An 18,581-nucleotide genomic window follows, 5' to 3' on the forward strand; every position below is an offset into this window, starting at 1 on the left:
GAGAATCTTGGACAAACAATTCACCATTACCCAAGAAGGAATGACTGAAGAACCCCGATTATTAAAGTTCTATGGCTCTGTTAAATATAGTGAGATTCTAATACAGGTTGGTGAACGTCTCGGTTTATACGACCAAAAGAATGATAGCGTTAGGATCCTAGATATAAATGGCATAAATGATGGTAATTTTTGCTCGGAGAGCTACGTGGAGAGCTTAGTTTCGGTGAGTTCAGGTACTTATATGGGTACAACGGGGAAAAAACAGTCCAAGGATGCTATTGAAATTCAAGATTCTCACTCGAAGAGAAACACCAAGTTACAATGGAAGAAGCTGCAGATAAAGAAGCGAAACGCAAGCATAATGAACTACTAGATGAAAGTAGTAGCAGTTCTAAAAGAAAACGAGCATCTTATGAGAACAAAGAATTGGATGCCGTTAATTCTTCTCTTGGTGATGCTTTATTGTCAACGTATAAGTTTTACGTAGTGGAAGACTCTTTATTGTTGTTGGTGTTTGTTCGTTCTATTAGTGTTTATTATGATATGCACTCCAGAATCTTATTGTCACTTTTGATCGATTTGCCATGGTTGTTTGATCATTTATCTTTGTGAGGAATAGCTTCATCCTGTTTCTTCGGTATGACCAGTTTGGCTATACCCGCAATCATGGCATTCCATGAAACAACATTTTTCAGTAGGTGTACAGTTCAACATAACTACATAAGCAATCTAGGAAACACACTAATGGCATCTTTATGCCGATCATCTTTTGCAAACTGACCCAATTATTTGTGTGGCTGAAACGATATCTGCTCAGGCGTTTCGACTTTTCTTGAAGTGCACTAAAAACGCATAGAAATGCCCCCGTTTTTTACACCGACTATATTTTCTTTTAGTGCACCAAAATAGTAGCACACAAACTCGTGCATTGGGTATTAGGATTACAAGCAGCGCACTAGCCAGTTGTTAACAATTTGGGTGTACGGTTCCCAAATTGGTGCTGCTTGAATCAAACATAAGCATTCTTATTACAAGTTCTCCACGAATTGGCTTTGCAACTCTATAACAAATTCTGTGTCAGAAAATCTTCGATCAAACTTTATGTGTCAGGCAACTGCATTTGTGGCAGAATTGGTGAAGCTGATAGCAGCTACACAGTATCTTTAGACCAATGGTGTCAGTCTCCCATTGCTCTTGCATTAGCCATCTCTTCCAATGAAGAAGCAGCGTTAAACCTTCATCAAATCCACCACCACCTCTCCCCATTGGGGTTGTAAGTCACGATGAAAACTACAAATTATTGAACTGACTGAAAAACATCAAATATGTGTATAACCAAGAAAGGGAAATCATTCATGTTCTACAAATTTATCATTACTAGTGGTAAGGTCTGAACCAGGGACCATTGGTTTGTACGAGCGGCGCGGCAATCCGTGGCTATGTATGGCAGTTATGCCAGAAAACTGAGAACAAAATTATGCCACTTGTTATTAGGCCTGTCAACGACACTTAACGTAACGGATATTGGCTTTGCCGCTGCCGTTGCCATTACAACGAGCGGTTAACCGATATTCGTTAAGTTCCGATGGAAATATGAATTCACAAACCATTACCATTACGTTGGACTTATCGGATGACGGTTAATTTTCCGGTACCATCCGGTATGTCACAAGACAAACACAAAGCACAGGACAATTACACAGAACAACTTCTAAATCCTAGAAAATAAGTTCTAAATCCATGCCACACAAAAAAAACATACAAATGTTCATGTTCCAAACCAAATTACATGTTCAGAATCTTTGAATGTTCTGGCAAAAGAAAAAACCATGTTTGAAAAGGAAAGACAAAGGATTAAAGGAACTCCATCTCCATTTGTTGCAGCAACTGCAAATGCATTCTTCCATCTCCAGATTCTCCACTTCCAACTGCATCTGCAAATGCATTCCTCCTTACTCCTTAGTCCTCAACTTCTGCATTTTGAAAGGAAAATCAAAAGTGTTAGACAGTTAAGCAACTTAAGCTGGCAAATGGCAATGTCAGTGCAATAACCCAATAAATATAAAACCAAATAAAAGATTAAGATGTAAAGAAACTTACCAGTAACACAACTCTCACTGTCACTAAGAGTGAGATCTGGCATCCAATCACCCAAACAAAGCAATACTTCAACAAGATATGGAGCTAATGAACTCCACCGATACTCAACAGAGAATCTGATGTTATACTTATCACTAGAACTGCCAATACATCTCTTGCAATCCTTGAGAGAGTTGGGTACTTATGAGCATGATTCTTCCACTAACTTAAGATATTAAACCTCATTTCTTCAGTGGATGTTCCTTTAGGAAGAACTGGTTCTGCTAAGTATGTCTCTAATTCTGACTTCTCAACCTCAAACATATTGTTTTCCATAATAAAATCATCATAACCAAAATCATATGATGTTGTTGTACCTGGAGAGATCTCAAATCCAGCTGAATGCATTCCAGTATAAAAATAATCTGGAGTTGTAGTGTTGGTTTCATAAGCACGGAAAAGAGCATTGAGTTCAAGCTCAAATTTGGTATAGTGACTTTTATAGTTTTCCACACCATATACTCTCTTCATAACGAACTCCACCCATTTAGCCTTGTACCTAGGATCTAAAACAACCCCAATGCCCATCAAAGTGTTACTTTCTTTCCAGTAGCTATTAAATTTTATCCTCATATTCTTGGCCATGTCTCTGATATACTCATGCTCACTTGATTCCAAGATCTTAATGCATCTATTAACTTCTTGCACACCGTTATAATACAAATTTGTTGTGGGATACTTAATCCCGGCAAATTTGGTTGAAATGACATCAAACAATTCCAAACATTAACATATATGCACTCCTTGTTGCCACTCCTTATAAGTTGGTAGTATCTTGAAGTCATTATCCAAATCAGCTAGCCTAATAAAAATTTGTCTCATAGAAATTGCATCCTTTAGCATCTTAAAGGTGGAGTTCCACCTGGTATCCACATCTAAACCCACATACCTTGAAGCAGGAAGCTTAACTTGGGCAATAGCACATTCAAATCTCTCTTTTCTAGCCTGACTTGCTTTGACATGTTTTACACACTCTCTAACTGCATCTATAAATGGAGCATCCAATCTCATTCACACCCTACAATCAAGTGCAATACATGATTACTACACCTCATTTGGAACATATCCCCATAAAGAACTAAACAATCTTTGCTATCAAGCCATTTCTCAGATTTTCCATCATAACATTGTTGGAGTTAGCATTGTCAGCAGCTACAGCAAAAAGCTTAGTGTCTATGTTCCAATCTAGACATACTGATTTCATTACGAATGATAGAACTTCTCCAGAATGTGGTGATGGCACTAACCATCTATGTAATGCATTGTCACACAGCAATAACCATCCTTTGTATGCTTACATGACCACATATCTGTTGTTAAACTACACTTAGATGTAATTGTCTCAAATTGTTCTTGTAATTGCAGTTTGAACTCAGTTCTTAGTTTCATGATATCTTCTCTAATTGTATCCCTAGTGTAAAGCTTAGCAGAAGGATTTAAAGACTTCAGAAACTCAACAAAATATGGATGCTCAACCATAGTGATTGGGTAACCATGTTTAGCAATCATCTTGGCAACAAGTATCCTAGTAGCAAAATCATCATATTTCCAATTAGCAAGCTTAGTTTGTGCATTACCTGTTTTGGTTGTAGTAATCTTTCTTTGTCCTTTCTTGTTCTCAGGCTTTTCTTTGCAGGTTTTAGCATGGTAATGTAATTTGCTGGTTCCTTGGCTACTGGGTGCAGGCACTCTCCTGTTACAATGTTTGCATTCAGCTATAAGTATCCCAATCTCCTTACCTTTTACCATCTTCTTTTCAATTAACCTTTCAAAATCATTCCAAGCATCAGACCTTACTGCATGTAGTTTTTTCTTTTCTTAAGCTATAATTGGATCTTCATATACTTCTACTTCTGCTACTTTTTTTTCTGTTAGAGGTGCAACAGCAGCAGGTTTGTTGCAGAAGGTAATTGAGATGCAACTGAAAGTGAGGGAGAGGGATTGCTTCTTCTTGATGAACCAACATAATTGGATGCTCCTCTTTCGCTTTGGGACATGATTAATGTCACGAATTCAAAACCCTAATTTCAGAAACCCTAAATTGAAAATTTTGGTTTTTAGGATTGAAATTAAACTCAAAAAAAATAGAAGAAGATAACCCTAGTATTCTAATCAGTAATCACACATGATTTGTATAGAGAAGATGATGATTTTGCTCGAATTGAAAGTAAGGAGATGAGGGGTGAGGTTTTCTTCTCTCGTTTGTGTTACTGAACCAGCTGAAGTGAAGAAGACAGAAGTGATTCTGTCGAAGTATAGTAACCTGGGTATAGGAATTTACACGTGCTAGTCACACGTTAGCGGATATCGGAACTAAGGCTAACGGAAATAGCCCAACCGGTACCGTTACGGTAGGATAAAAATAAACGATAATTTATCGGTTACGGATAACCGATTACCGGTATAACGGAACTAAGGAAACCGGATAATCGAATTCGGCTAACGGATATCCATTGATAGGCCTACTTGTTATACACGTTTCAGAACCAGTTACCAAAAGCTTATGGCAGTGTTATAATTTAACATGGCTCCACTAAAGTGTATCATTACATTTAATTACCTGTTGTCACCCAAAAAGTAGATAGCAAATCTTCATCAACGTATCCCAAGATTCCCTTCATCTTTTGCTTCTTAGTCTAATTTCTCAAGGCAACACCTGAATTGCCAAACGCACCCTTATTTTAAGAAAATCAAATCAACGGATAGAAAACCAGATATTAACATAAACTACATCTGAATTTCCAAACACACCCTTATTTTAAGAAAATCAAATCAACAGACAGAAAACTAGATAGTAACATAACCAAAATAACCCCGTTTTGACTCTTCCTCGTTTTCTCTCTGTTTTCCTACATTAAACCATCAAATCGTGTAGGAATACAAATCAAACGACACTAATCGGACATTAACCGAACTACAATATCACCAAAATAAATTCACAACAGAAATAATTTGTCCATCACCAATTTTACCCCTGATTGAGGATAAAATTGTCTATAAAATGACTTTCACCGTCTCTCTCCTTTACTCTTCCCCCCTTCATGTTTCAACTTACTCAGTTTTTCCTCTGTGTCACAGGGATCATAACCTAAAAAAAAAAAACTCATTAACTGCATAATTATAAACCAAAACCCAACTCATCTTCATAAAATCTTAATCTCTTTTGATCGATACATAAAACCCATATCTTAGAGAGACCACTCAAACAATCTCATTTCAAGAATCATCTTTCATTGGATGAACATTAGTCCATTCTTTCTACATACATATAGAATTTCAAAGGGAATTTTTTTGATTCGTGGGTGATTTTACTGTGTTTTCCACCAATGGATAAAGGGAAAGCTAAAATGGTTGAAGATGAGAAAGAAAAGGAAGAGTAAGAAGTTCCAATGGATGTTGATGGTGATGAATCAAAACAGGGTAATGAAAAGATTGGAGTTCAGAGTAGTAATCAAAGTGCATTAGATACAATGAATTTTTTGCAGAGTTCTTTACCAACTAGGTAAGTACTGATTTTCTTGATTCTTGATTTTGGGACGGCATTTGCCCCCTTTTGAATAATGAGGATTAATGGTGGTGAACCTTGATTCAGAATAGGTTCCAATAAAATTTAAAGATATAGGTTTGTTTTTCTTAATAATTTGATTCAAAAGATTGAATCTTTTTGATAAATTTAGGGTTTTGGACTGAACCTTGATTCAAAGATTGAAAGCCTATCTTGTGTTGTATTTCTAAAGGCTTGAGTTATTTAATTGCAGGAAAGGAACTGCAACCTCAGATTAAACAAACCCAAGGAAACGCAAACCAGGTATACCTAACTTTTTCAAGTTTGGTGAGGTCTTTGAAGACAAGTAGTGGTGAAGGACGAAGAACAGAGATGTACAAAATAACAGTACCTTCAATGACAGATGCAAGCAGTCCCAAAGGAAACACTGAGAATACGACTTCGTTAGAAACTCTTATTCAGGATCGTGCACCAAAGCCTCCACCAGCAAAGTCGAGTTTGAGTCATCATAAGTCATCGTCTTCTTCTCAGCCAATTTATGAAAACAAGAGTAATCTGCTTGACAACAGTGAGAGTTCCTCTTCGTCGGCATCCGTAGCTCAGCAATGTGGCTCTGAAAGTTTTCAATCAGCTTATGATGCGCTTGTGCAATTATATCTTCAGGTTATTAATGCTACAACACAAGAAGAGCATGTTTATTATGGTGAATTCCTGGAAGTTGTTCGTGCTTACAATAGATTTAGTCCTGCTAGTTCTCTTACGAACCCACCTCTACTCCAACAAATATTGATCGAAAATGTGTATGCCCAAGGTCAGGTACGAGCCACTGCAAAGGATCCACTAGAAATTGTGGATCTCTTAGTTCAAGATCTTTGGTGCAAACTAGAAGGAGAGGATTCTATTGACACTGAGGATGTCGAAATTGAGAGTGCAAGGATGTTTGAAGTTCAGAGATCTGAAATTTCGTCCACTGTGAAGACATTAACAACAAAGGATCTAAAAACAAAAGCGATAGATTAAGGTTTTTGCAGCCTTTTGCATTGAGAGTCAAGTCTTTGTTTAAATCCCCTGAGAGTGTTGAAGATGGGGTTGAGGTGAAGATCTTGGATAACCAATTGATACGATGGGACATTGTTTTTGTTAAAAGGCTGGGATAAATTTATTTTGAAGAATGACTGGGTAGCAAAGATAAAATATATAAATATTGCAGCTTTTAGACACTTCGAGTCTGGGGAGCTGTCTTTCATCGTGCTACCAGCTGAGAAGAAGAAGAAGAATAGGTTAGCAGAGATTCTGCAATAGGTTTCCACATTCATTAATAGCACTAGTTTAAAAGTTCCCCATTTGTGCCAATTGGATCAATGGGTTTATTTTCAGTTGATTTTGATCTCAACATTTGTGTAGTGTTTTATGATTTTTACCCAATTTTGTGATGTAATCTATAATGTGTTTGGATATTAATTTTCATTATTAGTTCAGTTGATTTTGACTTAAATATTTGTGTGTATTAAATGCAGTATTGATGAATTTTTACTTTTACCGTAACTCCTGGTTTTTGCAAATGCAATTTTTGATTCTCTTTTGACTCTTGAGTCTTATAAGACAGAAGATACCCATTCAATCTTCTTCCTGAATTGAATCCTGAAGAGTTGTAACCCTAGACATAAAGGTATAAATTTTTTCTTGTCACAAAGTTGGTTTTGTGGAAACCGATTCGACAATCTAAAATAGTTATCGCAGTTCTTGAGTTTTGCATTTGGGGATCTCCTTGACATGAAGATTTGTGCTCGATGATTTGAAATATTGTTAAATTTTTGTAGATTTTGTAGGTCACTTGAATTTTAAGTAGAATCAGTATGTTTTAATGCTTAGAGTGGGGCGCTTTTACCCAACAATTCGCCCGATTTGGGATGGAGATCTTGAAGCTACTTTCTCTACTTCTGAGGCTTTGACTGGATTAGATTGAAAGAACCTGATATGCATTGGCCTAAATATATTTAGAAATTGCAGCATGGTGTGTAGGTTGATATGGTTTCCGAGAAACAAGAGCAGGATAGTATGCCACATTGGTTGTAAGTTGTTTTGCAAATGTTTTTAGTCGTCAGATAAAAACCTCAGAAGGAAGGAACAGAAGAAAGAAAAACCGAAAAAAAAACATGTTACAGTTATCGAAATATAGTAGACAGATAAGGTTATCTCTAAATTCCTCTTCCTGATTGTTTCTTTGTGTAGAAATTCCAACCATCCTTTTGTTTTTGTTATATGCATCACTTTATTTATTGGTGGGTTTGTAGTTACAGGAAATGTCACAAAATTTCTTATAGATCTAAACATATTGAACACAAAAATGAAGGTAAAAGTGTTAAATATGTAAAATGGGTCGATCAATGTGATCTACATCCATGGTTATTCGCTATAATTTAGTTGGTGTTATATAAATATTACATTTAGAATCTCCATTAATGGGTTTTTGGGTAGAGCTCTTGATCTAAAAATGGTGATGGAGAATGAAAGAGAATAAGAAACTAATAATACATATCCCCCTTCTCTCTTTGGACTTTTTCTTTATATATATGTATTTACATAGTGGATGACAACTAATATTGAATGGACTACAGCTAAAAAAAACCCTCTATTTCGGATCTAGTAGAGCTATTGTATCGCGCTCTCTTGAAATGTATAAATGCCTCCCTTGAAATATATTAATGCCCCACAGCAACGAAATGTATAAATGCCTCCCTTGCCTTGACATCTCCTCCTGATGTTGGAGCGCCCTGTTGATGTTGGAGGATTCTCCTTGACATCTCCTCTTGAAATGTATAAACATTTACTGATGTAGTAAAGTTGTGATTTCGCCCTTGTTATGATTATATAGCGTTGTTAAATGCTTGCCATGCGTTCCTATTGGTCGAGCGATATTTTGCTTTTACAGGGTTGTTACGCGTTATTCTTATCAGCATCAGAATTTGGTAAAAATAATTTAAGGTTATAAGTCTTGTCGGTGCACCAAAGTCATCCCTTCAACCAGATGATAAATGCTCTGAATCGTTAATGTTGAGAACACTAATATCAATTGAAAATGCTTTCATATTTTTGGATGTTTCAATCTTACATTATTCTGTTTTGAACCTTGTGCACATGACTTTTTTTTTATCGGAAGGAGAAGGAATTTATTAAAAAATAGAATTTACAGAAAAGCTAGTAGCAGACAAAAAAAAGCAACAAACAAAAACAAAACTGCTTCAAACATTAGCAGAGAACATGAATATGCTATGTGAAAATTGCATCCCAATTGTCCCCTGCGGAGATAGTGAAATGACCAAAAGCTGAAGCCCAAGCGATAATCAAAGATTTGGCTTAAATAATTAGATCAGTATCTGTTTGAAAGTGTGTGAACTTACAAAAGTTCGAGCATTCTTTTCTCCCCAAATAATCCATCCCACAGCTGCCGGTATCATATTCCAATATATTGTATTACCACTTTCATTCAGCAGATGCCAACCCTGAACCAAGTCATTAAAAGAGTTTGGTATAATCCAACACCATCCAGAAGGAATTAGGTTTAACCACAACATATAAGTCACTTACAGTGAAGCAAAAATGGCTAGAAGTTTCTACAACATCTCCACACATGATGCACTCTTGATCTAAAGACATACCTTTTCTAAGCAACATGTCTTTAGTGTTAAGCTTGCCATGCACAGCATGCCAAACAAAAAAACAGACTTTAGGAGGAATTATTGAGTTCCAGACAAACTTATACGGAAAATCACTTACACCGTCTAATTTGATAAGCTCTGAATATAGGGCCTTGATAGAAAAAACTCCATTATTTCCTAAGCTCCATCTTCTTGGGTCGGGCAAATTATTTAACGGTGGTGGTGAAGAATCGATTCTGAGAAGTAACAATGCAAACTGATTCACCTCTTCGTCTAATAGTCTTCTTTTGAAATCAAAAACCGAGTTGCCATTCTTTATATGAGATATGACTGAAGAAAACTTATCCTTTGCCAATCTAAACAGATTAGGGAAAGATAATTTAAGAGAATCAGCACCACTACACTTATCAAACCAGAAGGCCACTTTTATACCTGAATGTATAGTGATTGTAGAATAAGTATTAACCAAAAAACTTGTTTCCACAATGATTTTTCAACAAGATATCCCACTTGAATTAAAAACTTTACCAGGTAACCAATGAGAAGACATAACACCATGTTTTTCAGAAATAATCTTACACCAAAGTTTATCTTTCTCTAATCCAAATCTCCAAATCCATTTTACTAAAAGAGCAATGTTCATTTGTTTGAGATTTAAGACTCCCAGACCCCCTCTACTTTTGTCAACCATTACCAAACTCCAGTTGATCAAATGAGATGTATTTGAACTTCCCTATAAGAAATTTCTAATTTTCTTTTCTAGTTGGTTAATCATAGATGCTGGAGCCTTAAAAAGAGAGAAGTAATATAGAGGAAGTGAGGAAAGAATAGTTTTCAGCATAGTAAGTTTACCTCCTTTAGAAACTGAAATCTTATTCCATTGAGAAAGTCTGACATCAACTTTAGCAAGAACCACATCCCAAATGGCTTTTGAGTTTGCTTTAGAAACTGAAATCTTATTCCACTGCAGCTGCTTTGTCTATGTATCTAGAAAATCCTTCCATAGCAATATTGAATAACAATGGGGACAAAGGGTCTCCCTTCCTTACTCCTCTTGAGCTGCTGAAGTGACCCAAAGAAGAACCATTAATAATGACTGAAAAAGAAGCCTTAGAGTAACAGAACCTCACCCACTTGCACCATTTTTGACCAAAATCCATCTTCCTCAACGTTGTTTCTCATTGGCAATTAAAATGCCATCTATGATTTGTCTTCCTTGGATATAAGCACACTGAACAGGAGAAATGATTTTATCCATCACCAAACACAATATAGAAGCAAGCACTTTTGAAATAATTTTATAAACACCGGTGAGAAGACAAATTGGTCTGCAGTCCTTAACTGTTGCAATACAGTTTCTTTTAGGAACCAATGCTATAAAAGTTGAATTGTGTCTTGTATCAATACTACCACTTGAACAAAATTCATGCACTATTGCCATTAAATCTTGCCTCAAGAAATTCCAACATTTTAAGAAGAACATTATGGGATACCTATCTGGTCCTGGAGCTTTGTCATGACCCAATTCTTTGATAGCTGAAAAGATCTCATCTTCAGTAATTGTACCTTCTAAAATTGCAACCTCTTCATTGTTTATTTGATCAAACTGAATGCCTTCTAGTTCAGGTCTTATGATCATTTCCTCAGAAAATAGAGACTGATAGAAAGTAACTGTATGATCCTGCAAAATTGATTTATCAGAAACCAAAACACCATTTGTATATAATTGTTGAATCCTATTGTACCTCCTTTTGGCAGCAACAATCCTCATAATATGAGATTGATAGACACATTTTTGTGTCTAATTTGATCTCAATATTATATATTGTTGTCTCTCGATTTTGTACTAATTTTTGTGTTTTATGTATTTGTAGGCATTTTTGGGAATAAAACATTTTTGGAAAAATCAGCTCGAAAAGTTGCCCGGGGAAACCTTGAAGGACAATTGTTATTCGGACTCTCACTATAGGTTAAGGGGCACCTCAGTTGGACACCTGCTATTCGCATCCCAGTTAAGGATAGGGGGACACCCTTCCTTCTTCTCAAATTCAAATAAACTTTTTGGCGGGAAATTTTTTTTACTCTCTGGCAGATTTTCAATCAACAAAATGAAGGTGTTATAGGGAGATTAAATCGCTGAAAATTTGTGGTATTGTTCCTGGGACATTTAGAAATCTATTGCGAGTGTTGTGGTCGATTAAATTTGGCTAGAATTGGCTAGGGAAGCCACGAACTGGAAACAGGGGAGAACGTGCAGAGAAGAATTATTCACGGGATTTCTTGTGTTTGCGTATAGCTGAGATGATCTGGGAGAGCTATAACTATTGTTTGATGTGTATAAAGTCTAAACAAGGGAAGAATCAGAGCTGGAAACGCGTGGAGAAAGAAAATATCTCAAAATATTCTCTCTTCACTGCCCGAGTAAAGAAGAATTATTTGGAGTTATTGTGAGGGATTTCAACGTGAATGTCAGTATATAAAGGCTCCTTGGGTCGACTACCAGGGGTGTCGAGAGTTTGGGGTCGAGAGGAGGTCCAGAGAAGCAGAAATCAAGAGTTGATGAAACTATGTTGCTGCTGCTGCTGATGATGAAGAACACCAAGAACACGAAGAACGGACTCGCGTGAACAGTCGTTTATCAACAGTGTCAAAGACGCACATCCGTGGGTCGCAGTGCAGTCTAAACAGCAGCAGCACTTGTCTTTTATCGTTCATTCTATGACGCTTTTTGTGCGTCGCAGATTACAGTTTTACACCATTTTCTCCTTTTCTCTCCATTGTAAACACCATTTGAGCTATAAAAATATATTATGAGCGTGTTTTCATCATGACGAGTTAAACCCCAAGCACTGGGACGACGGAAGAGGCCGTGTTTCATCCATGTGGTAATTTAAATTAATTCTTTATTTACTTTTTGCACCAATTTTAATTGAATTAAGATTTTAATTAATTATTTGTGATTTTATTTGATGGAGTATGCTTAGTCTTAGGGATTCTTGATGCGCCATGCTCATAAAATACAAGTAATTTATAGAATCTACTTTGGCAAAGAATAGAGTTAATATTTGTTTTGTTTTGAACTATAATCGCCTAAAATTAAATTCTGAACCACTTGAAAATGAAAAATGGTCGAATCTTTAGTGCCACTTTCTCGCACCAGTGTTAATATTTTTATTGTATATATTTATCTTTTTTATTAAGTCTAAAAAATTATCCTTCACAAATCCGAGAGTTTGAACCCTCATTACTACAACCCCAGAAAATCATAAATCATTTTGGCGCCGCCGACGCGGAATTGTGTTTAGGTAGAATTTTTTTTAGATTTATTTTTCTTTGTTCTTTTTTACGTTCTTTGGGTATTTGTCTATGTGATACAGGTTTGGAGGCTTGGATCGAAAAGAAGAAAAAAAAGAAGAAGAAGTTGTCAAAGATTTTTGGCGATTTCATAAAGACTAGGAGCAAAGCTTAAAGCAAAAAGAACGGAAAGAAAACGAAGGACTTTTTTTTATTATTATTTTTTTTTAGATATTTTTTTTTAGAAACTGTAATTAAGGTTTTTATTTTTGTAATCTTTTATTTTTGTACATTTTTTTTTCCGGACATTGAACGTTGGACATTATTTTTAAAACCATACGAAAGGGTTATAAATTAAAAAATAAAAAATAAAAAAAAATTAAATATAAACTGTTTGCAGGGAAGGACGACGATTACTATATCGTCTCGGCCCCTCGGGTTCGTACATGACATAGGACTCGTGGCCCGAGTCGACTTCAACGGTTCATCCCCCGTCTGGTACGGGAGGAAAGTCCATCGAAACACTCGCGAATCTCCTGTAAGCGAGTTACTGTATTCCTTAAGGTGATTCATTGATTGAGGACGAATTTGGACTCTTTTTAAATTCCTATTAAAGGGCAAGGCCTCCCTAATACAAGATAAGGGTTCGGATTTCATCACCGCTCCCTTCTTGCCCGCCTTAGGAAAACGAAACCTAACGCGAACCCAAGCTTAAAATTTGGAATAGAACGAGACCGATAGGGTAACGAGCTTAATAGGAAACTCGTTCGAAAAATATTGGTTTCTCTTTAAGCACACTCCAAAGTTCATGATGGTTTATGTGAGTTGAATGCGTAACTGCGCCGCCTTGTGATAGCGGTGAGGCCTTGGGTATCAAAGCTCCTCTGAGCTTCCCTCGCCTCAGTTCAACTTACTTTGACTCGGATTGATTCCAGAGGGGTTTGCTCAAATTTCAACGAATTCCCTTTCGAAAGATATAAGCTGGTCTAGAAACAATCTAAGTGGAGCCATCATGCTTTTTGTTTGCTAGAAATCTTTAGGTTTGTTTTGGTGGAGTCGAGTCGGCCTTGTTTGTGGTTGTGTAGAATTCCCTTGCAATTAAGAATGTCGAACTGGTATGATAGAAGCCAATACAATGAGTATTGACCTGAATTTGAATATGGACATCATCCTTTTTATGACCATGTTGGGAATAGTGGTTGGGAACGCCATCCTTTGGAAGGATATGGGTCATACCCTGGTGAGCCCAATTACTATCCACACATGCATCAGTCTTACGAGCAAGAAGATTATAGTACTAGTTCTTCGTCTCTAGAGGATACAATCAAACTATTGAAAACTAGTCCCTATTATGATCCTTCTGAACCTGTTCTTCCTCTAGAAGAGTCTCTCAAACAATTAACTGAGAATACAAATAGGTTTGTGTTAGAAATGAATAAAAAAAAATGCACCCATGAGTGAACATTCTATACACGATACCATAAGGAAGTCATGTGAGTCGATTCAAAAGCTTTTATTAGAGGCCCAGAACAGAACTGCTCAAGATAGTCTTAATTTCCAATATAGTGTTTCCAAAGTACCCTTGAAAATGAGGATAGTTATTTGCATAATCAAGATGCCGAGGTTAGAATTGGTAACACTGCTTTTTTAGATGAGGTTCAACCATTTTCATGTTATTATGATGATTATGATGATGATAGTGCTGATGAAGAATTTGACACATATAGGCATAGTGATCAGGAATCTGTTACTCCAATTGAGCTGTATAGTGATTATATTATTTCTAGTTCAAATCCAAATAATTTTTATGATTATTCACCTATTCAAAAGGACGAGGATTTGATTAGGGATACCACCGTTTTAGACGGTGTATATTTTCCTTTTGATTACGAAGCCGATAGTGGTTTAGAGGAACGGGTTCATTTCGAAAATACTGTTTTAGAGTCTAACGACTTAGAAATAATAGTCTTGGAAGAAGAAGATAGACCCGTAGAGATGAGTAAAGATGCACTACCTGATAATAACTTAGAAGAATCTCTTGAATATTTTAAGGACTCTGAAGATACGGAAATTCAAGAAATAATTAGAGGTCTATCTAGAGACACTGAAAACTCTAAGTTTGGGGGTGATTATCACTTCCCTAGTGCCTTACCTTTAACTCTCAGAAAGTCCCCACACTTAGGACTTGATATCTCTGCGTCGACAATTTTACAAGATTACCTTCATACTCGTTTTCCCGAACCTAATGATGTCCAGGAAGAAGTTCAGTCGTTAGAAACCCATCCTCTGGTTGATGTGGTTTGCCCAGGCTATGATACCCAAATTGAATTTGTTTTCCCACCAAATAATTTTCTTCCAAATGTGGGAACGTTTATATTTCAAATGTGTTGAATATTAAGTTGTGAGACTAAACCTAAATGCTTTAGGAAATTAGAATCGACACATTTGCTTAAGAATGACCACAACTCTCATTTTGGTCAATTATGTAAGTCAAATCTTATTGACTTAGAGGATCCTCATTTATTTAGGTTATTATTGTGCGCTTCTAAGATCATATTTGAGTTTTTCCAGACTCTAGGACCTAATGATTCGGATCCCACCTATGAAGAAACGCAGCCAATGAAAATTTTCTATTTAGACCCTTTCATAGAACCTGAACCTGAACCACAATTAGATATAAATTTCTTAATCAGGAAACTAAGTAAGGGCATGCTAGTCTTGTTCACTTTCTTGGTTCACTGCAGTTTCCTATGGTCAGCACTATTTGGTTTTGAAGACCCACAGTTATTTCGACTGTTACTTTATGGTTCGAGTTGACCAATCCTTTTCTAAGTCTGGCTGAAGACTTTAAAGTTAGCACTTCTTGGGAGGTATCCCATGCTCATGCAACATGGTAATATCTTTCCTTAACTCTTTCGCTTCAAATGGTAACAATTTCTCCTTGTTCATGCTTTTAGTTTCATCTTTAGAAAATTGAGGACAATGTTAGATTTAAGTTTGGGGGTATGGGAGAAACTTTTTAGTTGCAATAAATAAACTCCAGAGCCTAGAAATTTACGCCTATTAAGGATAGCACTAACCAATCTAAGTGGATGGAAACATTTTTGTTTTAGGAGTTTAGGAACCAATCTGACTAGATGGAAACGTCTATAGAGTCTATTCATAAAAGCACAGAGCTCAGGTGTTAGAAATAACATGATAGTTTCGTCATATCTCATCGAGTCCTTTTCACTTTCTATTTTCAGTTTTCTTTTATTTCAAGTGATTTGGTGGGGTACACGATTCAAGTTGTTACCACTGCTAGGGTGAATTAGAGTGACTGAGTTACTAAAAAAAAAAAAAACAGGACCGGACCAGTTAGACCAATCGGAATAAGTATTAACACTTGGATGGCAATATGCGTGTGTTCTCCATGTTTCCGTCGCCTAAGCAAGCGTGGAATGCAGGACCCGTGGGAACTATCGTGTAATCTGCTAACAAGAAGCATGCGCTTGGATCAAAAAGATCTATTCATGCCGTTAAATTAAAAAATAATTGTTATTGTTATGTGTAGTCAACTGCTGGTTCCCTTGTATTTGCCAGTTTGTTGATCTAGATTTAAGTTATTGATACTGGTTCCCTTGTATATGCCAGTTGTGTTGATATTAGTCAGACCGGTATCTCAGTCCATTAGGATAGGTTCATTCTGGCAGTGGCCTTTAGACAGATATGGGAAACACCGTTCACTTTTCAACCATCTACATTTTTCTTTTTCCATCTTCTTAATCTTTTCATGTGATTAGTCTGACTCCGAGTATGATGTCCATCGTGAAACTATCTTAGTAGATCTCTGTCACTTATATGAATTTTAGTATGCTTGATTGAAAACTCATGTACAGTAATTGGAATTTCGCATCAGGGTACTTCCTCCTGTAATTAATAAGTATGCCAACCAAGGAGGTTCTTTAGTGCTTTCCAAGATTTTGCGTAAATAGCTAGGGTCTGGAGTATTGGTTTTGTGGGTACACCTCTGGTAAACCCTCCGGAGACAACACTCCGCCACTAGGGCCACCTAGGGGTTCAAATGTTTTTCCTTTCTAGAATAAATTTGCTCGAGGACTAACAAATAATAAGTTTGGTGGTATTTGATAGACACATTTTTGTGTCTAATTTTATCTCAATATTATATATTGTTGTCTCTCGATTTTGTACAAATTTTTGTGTTTTATGTATTTGTAGGCATTTTTGGGAATAAAATATTTTTGGAAAAATCAGCTCGAAAAGTTGCCCGGGGCAACCTTGAAAGACAATTGTTATTCGGACTCTCACTATTGGTTAAGGGGCTCCTCAGTTGGACACCTGCTATTCGCATCCCAGTTCAGGATAGGGGGACACCCTTCCTTCTTCTCAAATTCAAATAAACTTTTTGGCGGGAAAATATTTTTACTCTCTGGCAGATTTTCAATCAACAAGATGAAGGTGCTATAGGGAGATTAAATCGCTGAAAATTTGTGGTATTGTTCCTGGGACATTTAGAAATCTATTGCGAGTGTTGTGGTCGATTAAATTTGGCTAGAATTGGCTAGGGAAGCCACGAACTGGAAACAGGGGAGAACGTGCAGAGAAGAATTATTCACGGGATTTCTTGTGTTTGTGTATGGATGAGATGATCTAGGAGAGTTATAACTATTGTTTGATGCGTATAAAGTCTAACCAAGGGAAGAATCAGAGCTGGAAACGCGTGGAGAAAGAAAATATCTCAAAATATTCTCTCTTCACTGCCCGAGTAAATAAGAATTATTTGGAGTTATTGTGAGGGATTTCAGCGTGCATGTCAGTATATAAAGGCTCCTTGGGTCGACTACCAGGGGTGTCGAGAGTTTGGGGTCGAGAGGAGGTCCAGAGAAGCAGAAATCAAGAGTTGATGAAACTCTGTTGCTGCTGCTGATGATGATGAAGAACACCAAGAACACGAAGAACAGACTCGCGTGGACAGTTGTTTATCAACAGTGTCAAAGACGCAAGCCGTGGGTCGCAGTGCAGTCTAAACAGCAGCAACACTTTTCTTTTATCGTTCATTCTGTGACGCTTTTTGTGGTCGCAGATTACAGTTTTACACCATTTTCTCCTTTTCTCTCCATTGTAAACACCATTTGAGCTATAAAAATATATTTTGAGTGTGTTTTCATCATGACGAGTTAAACCCCAAGCACTGGGACGACGGAAGAGGCCGTGTTTCATCCATGTGGTAATTTAAATTAATTCTTTATTTACTTTTTGCACCAATTTTAATTGAATTAAGATTTTAATTAATTATTTGTGATTTTATTTGATGGAGCATGCTTAGTCTTAGGGATTCTTGATGCGCCATTCTCATAAAATACAAGTAATATTTTATAGAATCTACTTTGGCAAAGAATAGAGTTAATATTTGTTTTGTTTTGAACTATAATCTCCTAGAATTAAATTCTGAACCACTTGAAAATGAAAAATGGCCGAATCTTTAGTCCCAGTTTCTCGCACCAGTGTTAATATTTTTATTGTATATATTTATCTTTTTTATTATGTCTAAAAAATTATCCTTCACAAATCCGAGAGTTTGAACCCTCATTACTACAACCCCAGAAAATCTTAAATCAGAGACGTATTCCTATCTCCCTCCTTAATCCATTTAGATTTTGATTTGATTCTCCAAGTAGTTTCCTCCATGAGAGTAACTTTTTCAAACTCAGCCTTTAGTTTTATTTTATCTGTGAGTTGTTCTTCAGTTAGACTTACATCTTTAGAAGTACTATCAATCACCTGAATGTCAGACAAGATTTTATTTAGTTTTGTTGTTGTATGCCCAAAAGTTTCTTTATTCCACACTTTAAGAAGCTCTTTTAGTTCCTTTAGCACCTTGTGCACATGACTTCTGCCTTCATCTAAGCATAGGAATTCATCTCAATCCCAAGCCCATGCCCATTAAAATAAATATTCTATCAGTTTATCTGTTTATCTTTTTG

At 36.5% G+C, this 18,581-nt stretch overlaps 1 protein-coding gene across 1 annotated transcript; it reads right to left on the reverse strand.

Annotated features, from left to right (window-relative positions):
- Positions 1–8,886: 8,886 nt before the first annotated feature.
- On the reverse strand, positions 8,887–9,994 carry LOC113311399. The gene is made up of 4 exons (XM_026560241.1): positions 9,832–9,994; positions 9,233–9,735; positions 9,046–9,147; positions 8,887–8,943 (listed from the first exon to the last, which is right to left on the reverse strand). Exons 1-4 carry the CDS (start codon positions 9,992–9,994, stop codon positions 8,887–8,889), a joined length of 825 nt encoding a protein of 274 aa, XP_026416026.1.
- Positions 9,995–18,581: the final 8,587 nt, after the last annotated feature.

This window comes from Papaver somniferum, chromosome 9, assembly GCF_003573695.1.
Source record: "Papaver somniferum cultivar HN1 chromosome 9, ASM357369v1, whole genome shotgun sequence".
NCBI classification, from domain to species: domain Eukaryota; kingdom Viridiplantae; phylum Streptophyta; class Magnoliopsida; order Ranunculales; family Papaveraceae; genus Papaver; species Papaver somniferum.